Source organism: Astatotilapia calliptera, chromosome 14 (genome assembly GCF_964374335.1).
Source record: "Astatotilapia calliptera chromosome 14, fAstCal68.1, whole genome shotgun sequence".
Taxonomy (NCBI): domain Eukaryota; kingdom Metazoa; phylum Chordata; class Actinopteri; order Cichliformes; family Cichlidae; genus Astatotilapia; species Astatotilapia calliptera.
Genome location: NC_137435.1, coordinates 3,966,316 through 3,979,402, shown reverse-complemented (window position 1 = coordinate 3,979,402; position 13,087 = coordinate 3,966,316). Strand labels below are relative to the sequence as shown.

The window sequence follows — 13,087 nt, the reverse complement described above, 5'->3', positions numbered from 1 at the left end:
TACTTGAGCGCATTTATATATTTTGGCAGCTAAGAAAATATTTTCTTTAAAAAATTACAATTTCAGATGTCACGTAAATACAAAAGGTTTGGGGGTCTTTTTAGAAAAATGAAACAGATGATGGGTAAAAAAAACAACATCAACAGATCAATCTATTACCAAAATAACCCAATAGATGCAGCTGATATAGTCATAGTCAGATTACCAAGGAATGAGCCAACTTTAAGAGAAAAGCGCTTTGGATAATAAACATATACATAAAGACCAAACCCACAGCCCACAGAGAGCTGCTGGGTGACACAGCCACTTATTTCATGAACAACAGAACAGTTTTCATAGCAAGAGATTGTTATACGTCACTGGACACAGGCAGACACGTACTAGGGTCTAACATTTTCTCTCTCAGGCACATTCAGTGAAACACATAAAGACGACCCAGGTTCTACTTGAGAAAATAATAGATGGTTAAGAAGCAGACTGGACTACTGTAAATAAGACATTTAGTCTCACTGGAACTAGCTGTATAAATGAAGGTTAAATAAATTAAAAATATTTACTGCAAGCAAAATAAAAATATTATCCACCAGCACTGCACCTTTTTCTTCTCTAATCAGAATACTTTAATAATCCTTAAGGAAATTGTGTGGGTTACAGTTGCTCCAGGAGGATAACAGTAACAGACTGAACTAATTAAATAATATAATATATTACAAAGCCTACAAAATATGAGAAATAGCTCTAAATCACAAGCTGCTTTCTGTTTCTACTGAAATAAATGTGCCAATATATAGAAACGAATATTGGAAAATGATCAATAGAAGACTTAAAGACAATAAATGTAGATGTGGTTTTGTTTCCCACTGTAGATGGATAAATAAACAATTTTCCACGAACTGCAGACAATTTGTTTCCTTGCCAGCTTTAGTCAGGCATTGGAAAATCTCATTAAATACATTTTTTAAAAATCTACCAAGATACAATTTTTTTGTGTGCTGCTTTGTCTGCAGCAACTATGTGTTTGCATCATTGTTGTGTTGCAACTTAATATAATAATTTGGAATCTAACATTCCAAATTGGTAATCAGCAACAAGAAACCATAAGGGGTTTCAGTTATTCTGGTGCTGTGACCACCTGGCCAAACTTTCAATATTTTTCCACATGTTTAGGGGGGTGCACCGTTCCTGGAGATACTGCAATACCAGGTCGATGCGTGGAGTGGACGGAGCAAGCCCCTATTCCATCTCCCTGTTCCAAAAATCAATTTAATATATGGTCCCCGGGTAGGGGACGTATCAGATATTAAACTGATAAGAACAGATACTACACTTGATCTTAGCCAAAAGGCCGAGAAGCGATACCGGGAATATGTCGGAGCAGACGGAGTCACTCCCCGCACCGTCTACCTCACTCACGGTTCGGAAACGTGGTACTCTTCCGTCCAATAGGAAGCAGAAAAGCAAAAAACAAGTAGTACACTTAATTTAACAATATTAATGTTATAAAACGCACGCCCATTACGTTAAATACAAGTGCTATTTTCACTAACGAAACAGAGATTTAATTTAGCAGAAAGAGTTAATGTTTTTACGTTTCTAGTTAAGAAAAAACGAACTTCACTAGCGGTCTCTGGTGGCGCGGAGGGCTAACTGCACTCTTAAGTACCAACAGTTTTATTGTTACTTCGTGAAATAGTTTGCCATCATATAAATGTTGTTTTTTTTATCGGAAGCTTAATGTAGCCTTTTCACAAATAATTATGTTGGAGTTTTTATACAAATATAGCATTTATTCTGTATTTAGTTATTTTTATTTAACTTTTATTTTCATTTTTAAGACTTTCACTAAGGACTCACTACTGATGGACTGTGCCACTTAACAAAATTTAATAAAAACAAATCTCCTTTTTTGTATTTTATTTATTGATTTATTTTTTACAAATATCCTCCCCCTGCTTGAATTAGCCTATGATCTTTGGTTTAGGTTTGAAACACCAGGATGAACAAGGTAGAGGCAACTGCTACAGACCCTGGATAGCTTAGATGGTAGAGTATCAAACCGTTAACCCAAGGGTACAGTGTTGAAGTCCCTATTCAAGTGAAATGAAAGTCTCTTAAGTGCTTGTATTAAAGTTTAAAGTGGTGGATTTTGGGCTTAACGTTTCTGTAGCGAGCCTGGAGAGGTGAAGTTATGCTCAAGAGAGAAGTCAGTAGAAACAAAGACAGAATACATGTGTGTGAAGGAGAGGGCAACAGGTAGAAAAGTAAAGATGCAAGGAGTAGAGAGGGTGAAGGTTTATGATTTTAAATACCTGTGGTCAGCCATCCAAAACAACACGCAGTGAAGAAGAGTACAGGTGGGGTTGAGTGGGAGGAGATGATTGTCGGTGGTGATTTGTGATAGAAGGATAACAACAAGAGCGAAAGAGGAGCTTTACAAGCTGGTAATGACGCCTGCTGTCATGTATGTTTGGAGACGGTAGCACTGACAGAAAGGCAGGTGGCAGAGTTGAAGATGCTAAGATTTTCGTTGGGAGTGAGCAGGATGGAAAAGGTTAGAAATGAGTACATCAGAAAGACAGCTCAGTTTGAGCTAGTGTCAGCGTATGGATGGGCATCGGGGGTCCGGCCCACCAAGTAAAGTCACTTTGCCCTCTCAGCTGATACAGTTCCACAATAACTTATACTAATCCAAACCAGATTCAGGAGACAAATTTGGGAGCTACTTTAAGATTAGGCTTCAAATTTTCCTTTTTGATAGAGCATATAGGGTTGGATCAGTTGACCCTGCATCTTCCCTTAATTTTGCTGCTTAGATTTGGTGCTATATTAAATACAACTGAATTGAAATAAAATTCAACTGCTGCATGGCTGCAGTGTGAGTTCAGTGTAACTTTTTAGTTCACAGCAGTTTAGTGCTTCAGCAGCAATCCTGCTAACCAGCGTGACAGAGGACACTGAGCAGATAAGACTGCACACACCAGACACTGAAGTACCTTTCATGTGTCTTTGAAACTTAAAAAGAGGTCATTCATGTGTGCTTGTGCAGCTAGTTTGAAAGCATGACATGCCCATCAAGTTCAAATAGTCTGTAGGCGGTGTTGAGTTGAGCAGTTTGGAGAAAAAGTGGGAGAGGGTTGAGATGTGCAGAGGAGGGTGATTCTTAGTTGAGGTAAAAAGAAAGAAAGAGTTAAACTAACCAAGTAGTCAAAAACTAAGAAACACTCAGATTAAGCTGAGAACCATTAGATAGATAGACCCTTTTAAAACCAAAAATTAACACTTAAAGAAGCTATGGTTGCTATATTTTAGTGCCAATTGTGATAGCTGTCTCACTGAACTGTGATGACTGACAATGATGCCATTATTTATCCTTGTTCTAGTGTAATATGTGTTAATTACCGCGTGGTTGTGTTCACTGATAGAATTTGTGGTATGTTTTTTTTTGTTCCAGGGACAAACATATTGATCCCTCCAGTTTTTCCACTTCTTTGTGCATTCCCACATGTCCATTCCTTTAGTTTCAGCGATCTTCCTCCAATAATTTGCTGATATTTCTAAGTCCTTGTATTATTATTATTATTATTATTATTCCTTGTATTTAGATGAAGATTGTTATTTTGTTATTGATAAATTCAAAAACTGGGGCAAAAAGGAAATAACCTGGAAATGCACAGGAGGACTAGAACAGAAGCAGAGCAGGTCAATCAGGAGTTGTGGGCAGCACCGACGTGACAAGTACTTACGTTATAGGGAGCTGTGTGTCTCCACAACTGTTCTCAAACTAACGAAGGCGCTTGGACAGGAGACGAAACCTGATGTCCTCCTTCACTTTCAACATTTCTTTCAACTTTTGACTAAGCGTGTCAGTGAAAAGCTATGAAACGGAAGTTCAGCCCTCAAATCAATCCCAGTTGTTTATCCGCTTTTATTGTGATAATGAGGGAACGGGCCTCACATGGCCAAGAAAGTGCATATGGTACTTTTGAGTATTTTAAAATATATTAAAATAATAAATCCTCAGCTAATGCAACCCCCTTGAATTAAAGCTTTAAGTTTAAAGAAATTCAATCATGTCTTCAGCGTTTGAGTTAAAATCCACTGTGACACTGTACAGAGATACAAAAGCTGTATTACTGCCCCCCCCCAAAAAAAAAACAACCAAACAAACCTTTGCCTTTATAGCTAAGAATTAAATTAATTACATTTGTTTTTACCTGGTGACCGGTCTGTCGAAACAGAGACACAGGCATCCATTCATTAAGCTAATTTAGCGTCACCAGTTAACCTAACATGCATAAAGGATACTCATGTGGGTACACATGGGAAAGCCCCCAGCCCACCGATTCAAATCCAGGACCCTCTTACTGTGAGGTGACCACCACTACTTATTAATCTGCAAAACATTTCACTGTATTTATGAGTCGAGACATGAAAAATGTCCTTTACGTTTCAGATTACAGCAAGTGTTTGATAGCTGGATGACTCTACGAATCACTGACTTTGATTGTTATATTGGTTCAGTTATAAAAAAAGACTCAGACACGTTGAACCTTGAAAATAAATAAACTATATTTAAATAAGGTCAACTTCACTTGATTAAAGACCTTCGTTTTCTTTCAGGAACACGTTACACCTCATGCCATGATTCAAAACCGAGTTTTTTTCTAAGATTTTTTTTGTTGCATTTCATAAAAAAACTTAAATATCATCTTTAGTTAATTTATTACAGTATCGAATAAATGTTTATGTCTATCACATGACATCGTAATAATTTCAGTCATTATTTCCCTACAAAGATTCAGGCAGAGAGAAATTTTCATCATCACAGGAAACGACTTCACAGAGAGACACACTGAAGAGAGCAAGACCCGGGAGGGGAGGAGAGGAGGCTGAACACGAACACAGACACTGAAATATCATACAGCAACAAACAAAAAGATGACCTGGGATGTAGCCTGGACCCAGCACAGCAGGATCTCTTTTCACAGCTTCTACAGAAACAGGTGAGGAGGAGACTCTGACTCCAGGAATGGTGCTTGTTTGTGTTTCTGTTCAGTCTGTCTGAACCGAGCAGTGGTTGTGCGTGTCACACTTGCTCACTTTATTTCACAAGGGGAATCGATCTGACAGAATGACCGACAGGCATCCATCACAGTAGACCATGCTGCTATAACGCACGTACACCGGGCTTCTTCGTCATGCATGTGCAGGGGAACACAGGAGGGGATGTAAACATGGATGCACACTGGGGAGGGGCAGGTAAGGAGGGGAGGCTGATAAGAGCCGGGGGTGGGGGCATTACATCTAGCTACAGAACAGCGAAGACCAAAGGCCGACAGTTAGTACAGAAGTTTGTGGAAACATGGAACATTGTCCGGACATTGTAGACAGTTCTGTTTTTGGCTCCTGGGCCACACCGAGGTCACAAATGCACACATTGTGGAGGTGATTCGCTCTGTTCCTGCTGGTGCTGGTCATTACACAAGAGTTCAGCAGACCTCTGCATGTGTGCGTGTGTGTGTTTCATATCTAATGTTGGTCCCACCTGGTGGTTTGAGTGAGTACTGTTCAGGGGATTGTTTGAACCTCACACACAACAAACCTGCCTCACAGCCACAGCTAATATCTACAAAACTTTAGCTCACAACAGCCTGAGACTGACAATTATACTGGCAATGTTCCACACTGTTTCTTTATGTAAACATGCTACTTACACTCAAAGTTCCTCCGTCACAAGGACAACATGAAGAAGTGTACACTGGCGGAGGGTTACAACAAACACTGCGGCAGGAAAAAAAGACACGGACCGAGCTCGAACAAAGTAAGCTGCAGCTGAACCTTTTCTCGTATTGCACATTGAAACTTAATTCCATGAATAAACTCCAAACTGTTCTCCTCAAGGACCTGCAGCACATCTTATGCTTAGAGAAATAATCTTCTATAAATAAATAAATAAATATATAAATTATCTACTATACATGAAAAACAAAGACACAAATGAGTTAGCGGACCGTGTATTTCAGTAAATTAGATGCTTTAAAGTTTGGTTATGATGCACTACTACACCGTTAAAGGGGAGATTCCTCTCTGTGGAAAATATATCAAAGTCTAATCCACTAAATTCAGACACCATGTAGTCTACATACCAGCTTTATACACTGAAACTATCCTAAATGTCGTTTAGAAATACAAAAAAATCTACCTTGGCTACATCTGCAAGGAAAAAGATACAAAACTGGATTTTAGAAAGTTTACAAAGTTAGTCAGGGTTAACCAATCGAATCCTTTTCAAATTGTCATGTTTAACAACAATAATGAAGAGTTCCACTTGTATAGCACTTATCATCTGTGGGTGAGAGGTTTAAAATGCAATGTCCTCAAAGAAATATATTTAATAGGACTGAAATTAGGCAGTTACAATACTAATAATAATAATAATAATTGAAGCTTTTAGTCATTATTATTATTATAAGACAATCTTACTGCTGTTTGTTGTGACATTTTTCACATGCTGGCTTTCCTGCTTCATGCATCTCAGTGCTGAACATAGTAGCTCTGAAATGCCAGCGTGGAAATGTCGAAACAAATCAGAGCGTGTTCGCACACCGTCCAGTGTTTTATGGTGTATTTAGCAGCCAATTTCTTCAGTAGCTTGTGAACATTTGTTCCAAGTCTGCCATGCAATACTGAGCAACACATGCATGCCTTGCAGAGCCGTGTTTCCTAATGCATTTCCCATAGAAACCAGTCTCTGCTGTGGCACTATGCCACTCCCGTGTAGACATCCTCATTTGAAGTAGACCCTCTGGTGAAGGAGAGGCGATGAATTACATTGCACGGGACAACACGATGGGTCCACCTGGATCTGGTGTTAGCCGAACCAGTGGAAACTCGAGACAGTTCTCCCTTCGTATATTGCACAGTAACCACTTATAGAATGATGGAGGAAAAGATAAGCACAACACAGTGTTTTAGTTATGTTAAATAAAGTGCAGCCTGGGCAGTTTGTACAGCAGAAATCTTGAATACTAGATTTTTTTACTTGAGCTTCCCTTAAGGCATTTTTTGTTTGCTATCTTAAAGCATCAGTGTGCTGTAGACTACAGTCCTGCAGCCTAATTAATGTGTAGATTATTAGCTTTTTCCTAACAAATGCTGCAGACCGGATGTTGATGATCGCAGTCAGCAACTTTAGAGACTTTATTTTTGAGAGTAAACTAACACTGTTGAGTCCTGTTGTCTGCCCATGCTGCTGTTGCTTACGATAAAGGAATGGACGAGTCTGCCACTAACAGTAACACAGTGATGGCTGACTGCAGCTCATCAGCCCATCTGACTGCCTCAGACAAAGTTTTTAAATGACACTGCACACATCGGGAGTGTGAGAGCGCATATTTGGTCCTTCAGGAGATGAAAATGTCCTTTTTGTTCCTCCTGGACCAAACGGCTTCTTCTGTTTTATACAGGAAGATTTAACATCAAGGACTAGCTGACAGTTTCTGTTCACCGAGTCGACACAAAAACACAGGGATGTAATTTACAGGTGGATAATCAGGCTGGTTATTCCCTTTTTCATAGCATGTACATGACATATAATGTGAAGATGCTCTGTACATGGCTATACATGCAAAAAATAATCCTTCAGCTTTATATGCAAGCCCCTGTCAGAGGGGCTGTGGTCTGGTAAAGCGAGTGGTACACGGATGTTCTTTTAGTCAGTGTTACACTTATGCAGCTTCCTATTTGCTTGTTTTGGTTGCTAAAACTTTTATTTTCCACTTAGCATGTCGCTAAAACTAAAACCGCTGACATTTGTAATCTTTGCAACTACCAGTGTTCCAGTCTGTGCATGAATTCGAAAATCATCTAAGCTTTGCTGACAACGACAGTAGAAACCTGCGTTTCTGCCTCTGCATCCTTTTGTGTGGCAGCCTGCCCTGTGAAATTACTGCACTCTATATTTGTACTATTTACAGCGCGTGTGGAGAGCCACCTTCAGCTATACTGTGTATTAGACAAGCATCACCACTATATAAGAATCTCTTGTAGTAAACAAATGTAATGTTGTTGTAAACATTTGACTCCTTATTTGATGCAGTGCTCCTCCACTTCCTCAGTGAAGAAACATGAAGCTGCAGAGTTGGTGGACTGAATGAGAGACTAAAGGAAAACAAAAGTATTTTTCCTTCTATGCTCACAGGATTGTGATCCATCTCAGTGGTCTGATCCTGCAAGTGAGCTCCTCAACTCAACTCAACTCAAAAATAAATAAATACACACCTGGCTTTAACGTGAATAAAGCATCCTCTGACTGACCTGACCTTCTTTTTACCTCTGAATCTCCCGTCACAGTCATTCTCTGTCACTCTCCGTCTGCTCCCCGTTAACTATCTGCAGTAACCTTTCGTTTTCACGCTCTCACCCTCCAAAAATACTTCCTCTTAACCCTCATCTTTCAAGTAACAATGAGTGTGTTTGAAATGCGCTGTTTACACATGCTTAAATGTAGTGTTTGTGTGTTTGTGAACATGTATCTGAAGCCCTATTAACCAGATGAATCTTACACTTGTTTCGTGTTAAACCGTGGACCGAATGGACTGACAGTCAAAGATTTTGTGTGTGCTGCTGTGCAAAATTCTTCTGGAACATTCTTCATCTCCTCTTTAAAAGCCGTTGATGTGACAGTAGGCCTCCAGGCTGGAGAAGAGGATGTAGAGGAACCACAGACCCAGGAACAGGAGGGTGGTCAGGAGGCGGGACCCCTTCGGGCCGCCGAGCTCTCCGCCGATGGAGGGCCGGCGTCTGAACAATAGCACGGACATGCAGATGAACGCGAAGATGGTGAAGAGCGTGACGGAGAACGCCAGTGATCCAGGATCCACCTGGAACTCCTTTCCTTTGATTCTCCAGTACACGGCAGCCACTGACCACGCCACTCCGATCCCCAGGAACACGTTAACTGCGTTGCTGCCAGTGACATTTCCAACCGATGCGTCCGCATGCTGGTCCTGTATGGCAGCCACTTTGCTAGCAAAGGTGTCTGGGGGAGGAAAAAGTGGAAAATGTGGGTCATACACCTTCAAGCACACACAAACAAACACACAGACAGAAAGACAATCGCCCTCCCAGAAAATGTTTCTTATCCATCCATCCATCTATTCGCTTCCACTTCTCCTTTTCAGGGTCACGGGGGGCGCTGGAGCCTATCCCAGCTGTCATAGGGCGAGAGGCAGGGTACACCCTGGACAGGTCACACAGAGACAGACAACCATTCGCACTCAGCTTCACTCCCGCATTCACACCTGTGGACAATTTAGATTAAACAATTAACCTATCCCCACAAACTGCATGTCTTTGGACTGTGGGAGGAAGCCGGAGTAATGTTTTTAATAGAAAGCAATTAGATGATTCCAAAGAGACAAACAATGACCAAAAAGATACAAAAAAAAAGAAAAAAAAAACAACTGCAAAGGTACAAAATGATTGACAGAAACTCAAAGCAACTACAGAGAGATCCAAAATTACTTTAATGAGGCTCAAAGCTTGTGTCCAATAAGATATAAAATAATTTAGAGACACAAAAATGACAAAAAAGTGACTAAAAACAACTAAAAAGATGCAAACTGACAAATAGACACAAAATGGCCAGAAAGACAAACAAATCACCACTATTCTTATTGTATATATTGTATATCATATTCCTCTGTTCCCTGTCTCTCTTGCTGCATTGAGCATGTGTATGACAAAAGAATTTACCTCGGGATAAATAAAGTTCTTCTTATCTTATCTTACAAAACAAAAGATACAAATAAATGATTATAAACAGATGCAAAAAAGCAAAATGGCTGAAAGACACAAAACAACTACAAAGAGTTACAAGTTACAAAGTGACACTACATGCACTCATAAATCTGGGTATTCTCCCATAATCCATCAAAAACTCCTTTCTGCCTTTTCTTTCTCTCACACAGTGAAACGGGACATTTACTCACCTGGAATGGAAGTTCCCAGCGCCACAAACACCACGGCGGTCACGGTGTCCCGCAGCCCCACAGTGCAGCCGAAATGTGATGCCAAATCCCCGATGATGGCGGTGAGGAGGCCGATGACGCTGATGGACACGAAGAAGCAGGCCCAGCCGTTCCAGTACTCTGTTGGCGGGACGCAGGCGAACAGAACCTTCCAGAAGACAGTGAGGAAATGCATGACGTAGTCATAACAAGATGGAAGGCGCTCCTCACGACCTTCCTCCTCGTCATCATCGCCATCACCTGGAAGAGCCAAACACACAGTGATATTTTTTACAGGTTACGAACAGCATGGAGATCATACTACTCAGAGTACTCAGGGGGTTTGGACCCAGTACGTGACCTGGGTTTACGCTGTCACGAGGAAGGTCTTTTTGATTCTGTAGGTGATGTGTGGGATTCATGTCCTGCCAGTTTCATGGCGTGGCAGGATATTAATCCCATAAATGTGCTGTTGCAGTCGTAGCTCTCTAACCCTGAAGTGACCAAACTATCTTAGCACCTTAAAGGACAGAGCGGCCTTTGACTTTTGTACAGGAACACTTTAAAAAATCTTTATCATACTTTTACTGGGTCCTTTATCTATTATATATTTCTTAAATGTTGAAATGTTAAAGAAATAAGCTTATTTGAACAGTCATCATCTCTTACTTCATACAAACCAGATTAAAAAAAAAAAAAATCTTATATTTAACATAACAAAATACAATGAAAACAAAACCCATCACGGTAAAAACACATTTTTCATTATCCACTCCATAACAGGGGCTAATTCCTGTAAAAAGCTATGAAAAGTTGTAGAATTAGACAAATTAATGATATAGGAAACATTTTTATAATAGAAATTTCACAGCTACACATAGAAATATGCTTCAAGGAATACAGTTAGCTGACTGTCTGCAGAGATCTGTTACTTCCACTAGATGGTGGCCTTCACTTACAAATCTGACCTCCACCGACCCTTCGTGCCTGAAAAAGGCAGCTATTTAAAATATTAGACTTATTATTTTTCTTACACTACAGACTAGAAGCATGCTAATATATTTTACTGATTAGAGGAGCAGTTTACAGCAACATTTGGTGCTTTGTTTTTAGGGATTGAATTATGTCTAATTCAAGCATCTTTTTCTCATTAGCATAATTTACCTGCGATGTTGTTACGGTTTTACATTTCAGTTAAATCACACTGTCACACAGAATTCAATGACAGACAGAGAGATTGGTGTTTCCATAAGAACAGATGACTCTATTTTCTTCAATGTGTTTTTTCTATACAACATTTACAGATCAATGCCTTTGGAAGTGACACAATAAAACAACAACATTACAAGCTAGCATGTTTTTGTACATGTGACATGCTGGAGATGCTGTCTGAATCCAAGAAGAGGAAACGGCACACACTGGGCTACAGGGACCGGTAGAGGTGGGTGTAGGACTAGACAATAATGATGATTAAACACCTCAGCGACCCTGGGTAAGGTGTTCCCACAGCTCTGCTGCTACCCTGCTCTCTCTCGCTAAGGGCAACGTCTCTGTGATGAATCAGCTGTTTATGTGCTTGAGAAGAGGAATGAATCTTTTCTTTTTTATCTGACTAATTTTTGGGGCGAAGATACAATGTAACAAATGCACGCTGAGTACATACTGTGTGTAAAAATAGATGTAGCAACCAGGTCTGGAAAATAAAGCCTTTCTTTTAAATGAAATTCTTTTAAATCACCAGAAAGCTGGGAACTCTTGAGGTTGAAGAAAGGAGACTTGTACATGAGCTCCCTCACCTTCCTGATGCGTTTATGCTCTTAATTGGTAATTTTAGATGACAACACAAAGAACATGAAGGTCATTTTGTAGCAGAGGTGTGGACTCGAGTCACATGACTTGGACTCGAGTCAGACTCGAGTCATTAATTTTATGACTTTAGACTTGACTTGAAAAAATGTTCTAAGACTTGTGACTTGACTTGGACTTTTACACCAATGACTTGGGACTTGAATTGGACTTGAACCGGTTTACTTGAAAAGACTTGATATTTTACCCCAAATATAAAATTTAACATGCATATTATATAGAGATTGAAAATGTGACGTCATTCACGGGTAGAACCGCAAAGGATTCTGGGAACTCGTGGCAAGCGGTACTAGCGCACGCAGGCTTTCAATTAAAATCAGTTATACAGTGATAAAAAGAAACACAAAAATGTCAAGAAGCTGTTGTATTATTAACTGCAATAGCCGGTCGCATGACAGCCACGGGAAGCCGACGGGTAAAGAGATCGGTTGTTATCGGATTACGTCGTTGAAGAGAAATTGTTCGAGCCATGTTTCCGAAGTAACAAAGACACGACGGATGGCCTGGATTGCAGCCATTCAAAGATCAAATATAACGTCCCAGAACACTCCAGCTCACAGGTTAGTCTGCTCCAAGCATTTACACGAAGGTCAGTGTTTTTTAGTCGTTAATACGTCATTTTCATAACATAATTGGTGATATAGGTTACAAGCAAGTCTGGCGTCGCGCTATGCTCCTTTATTTATTGTGCATAAATAGTGAATTGTCCTGACACAATATTGCGTTTCGCTTCTGTTATTATGGTACATTGACAAAAACATATACTTTTATTCACAGGATAAAACAGGTTTTTTGTATCACTAATTGCCCAGTACGATTACAGCATATATTATTGTCACTGCTACATTTCTGTGATGGGTACCAGAAATTATTTCCACTACTAATTAATTACCGTTGAGCTCAAAGGTTATATTAATAAACGGTTAAGGAATGTGTATTTATGACGACGATTTGTGAGACTGGTAAACTTATGATACGTACGATGGTCTTTCGTTCTACACGGTGCATTTCAAGGTCCTGCACCCATCCGTCGGTAAACTGTACCTGGGCTTGTTGCAGTGACCTGAAGTTACTAAACTTCATGAGTGTGTGCACTCACTCCAAGAACCGTATAATTATAAATATGCATATAAATATGCTACGATGAGATAGCTGACTTCATCTAACTAGCAAATGTTGTCCAGGCTACGTTGGTGATACAGTTTTTTTTA

The 13,087-nt window shown here is 39.9% G+C and overlaps 1 protein-coding gene and 1 non-coding gene across 4 annotated transcripts in view; both read right to left on the bottom strand.

Moving 5' to 3' along the window:
• Positions 1-1,166: 1,166 nt before the first annotated feature.
• Positions 1,167-1,357, bottom strand: LOC113037048 (U2 spliceosomal RNA). The gene has a single exon (XR_003274553.1). It is a non-coding gene; the product is annotated as a U2 spliceosomal RNA (small nuclear RNA).
• Positions 1,358-4,549: 3,192 nt separating this feature from the next.
• slc8a2b (solute carrier family 8 member 2b) overlaps positions 4,550-13,087 on the bottom strand; it is a 212,441-nt gene continuing 203,903 nt past the window's right edge. For all 3 annotated transcript variants that reach the window (XM_026192630.2, XM_026192633.2, XM_080289336.1), the window contains 2 exons: positions 9,993-10,271; positions 4,550-9,040 (listed from right to left, as the gene is read on the bottom strand). In XM_026192630.2, coding sequence (XP_026048415.2) covers positions 8,664-9,040; positions 9,993-10,271 — 656 coding nt within the window. In that variant the 3' untranslated portion in view covers positions 4,550-8,663. The remainder of the gene's footprint in view (positions 9,041-9,992; positions 10,272-13,087) is intronic.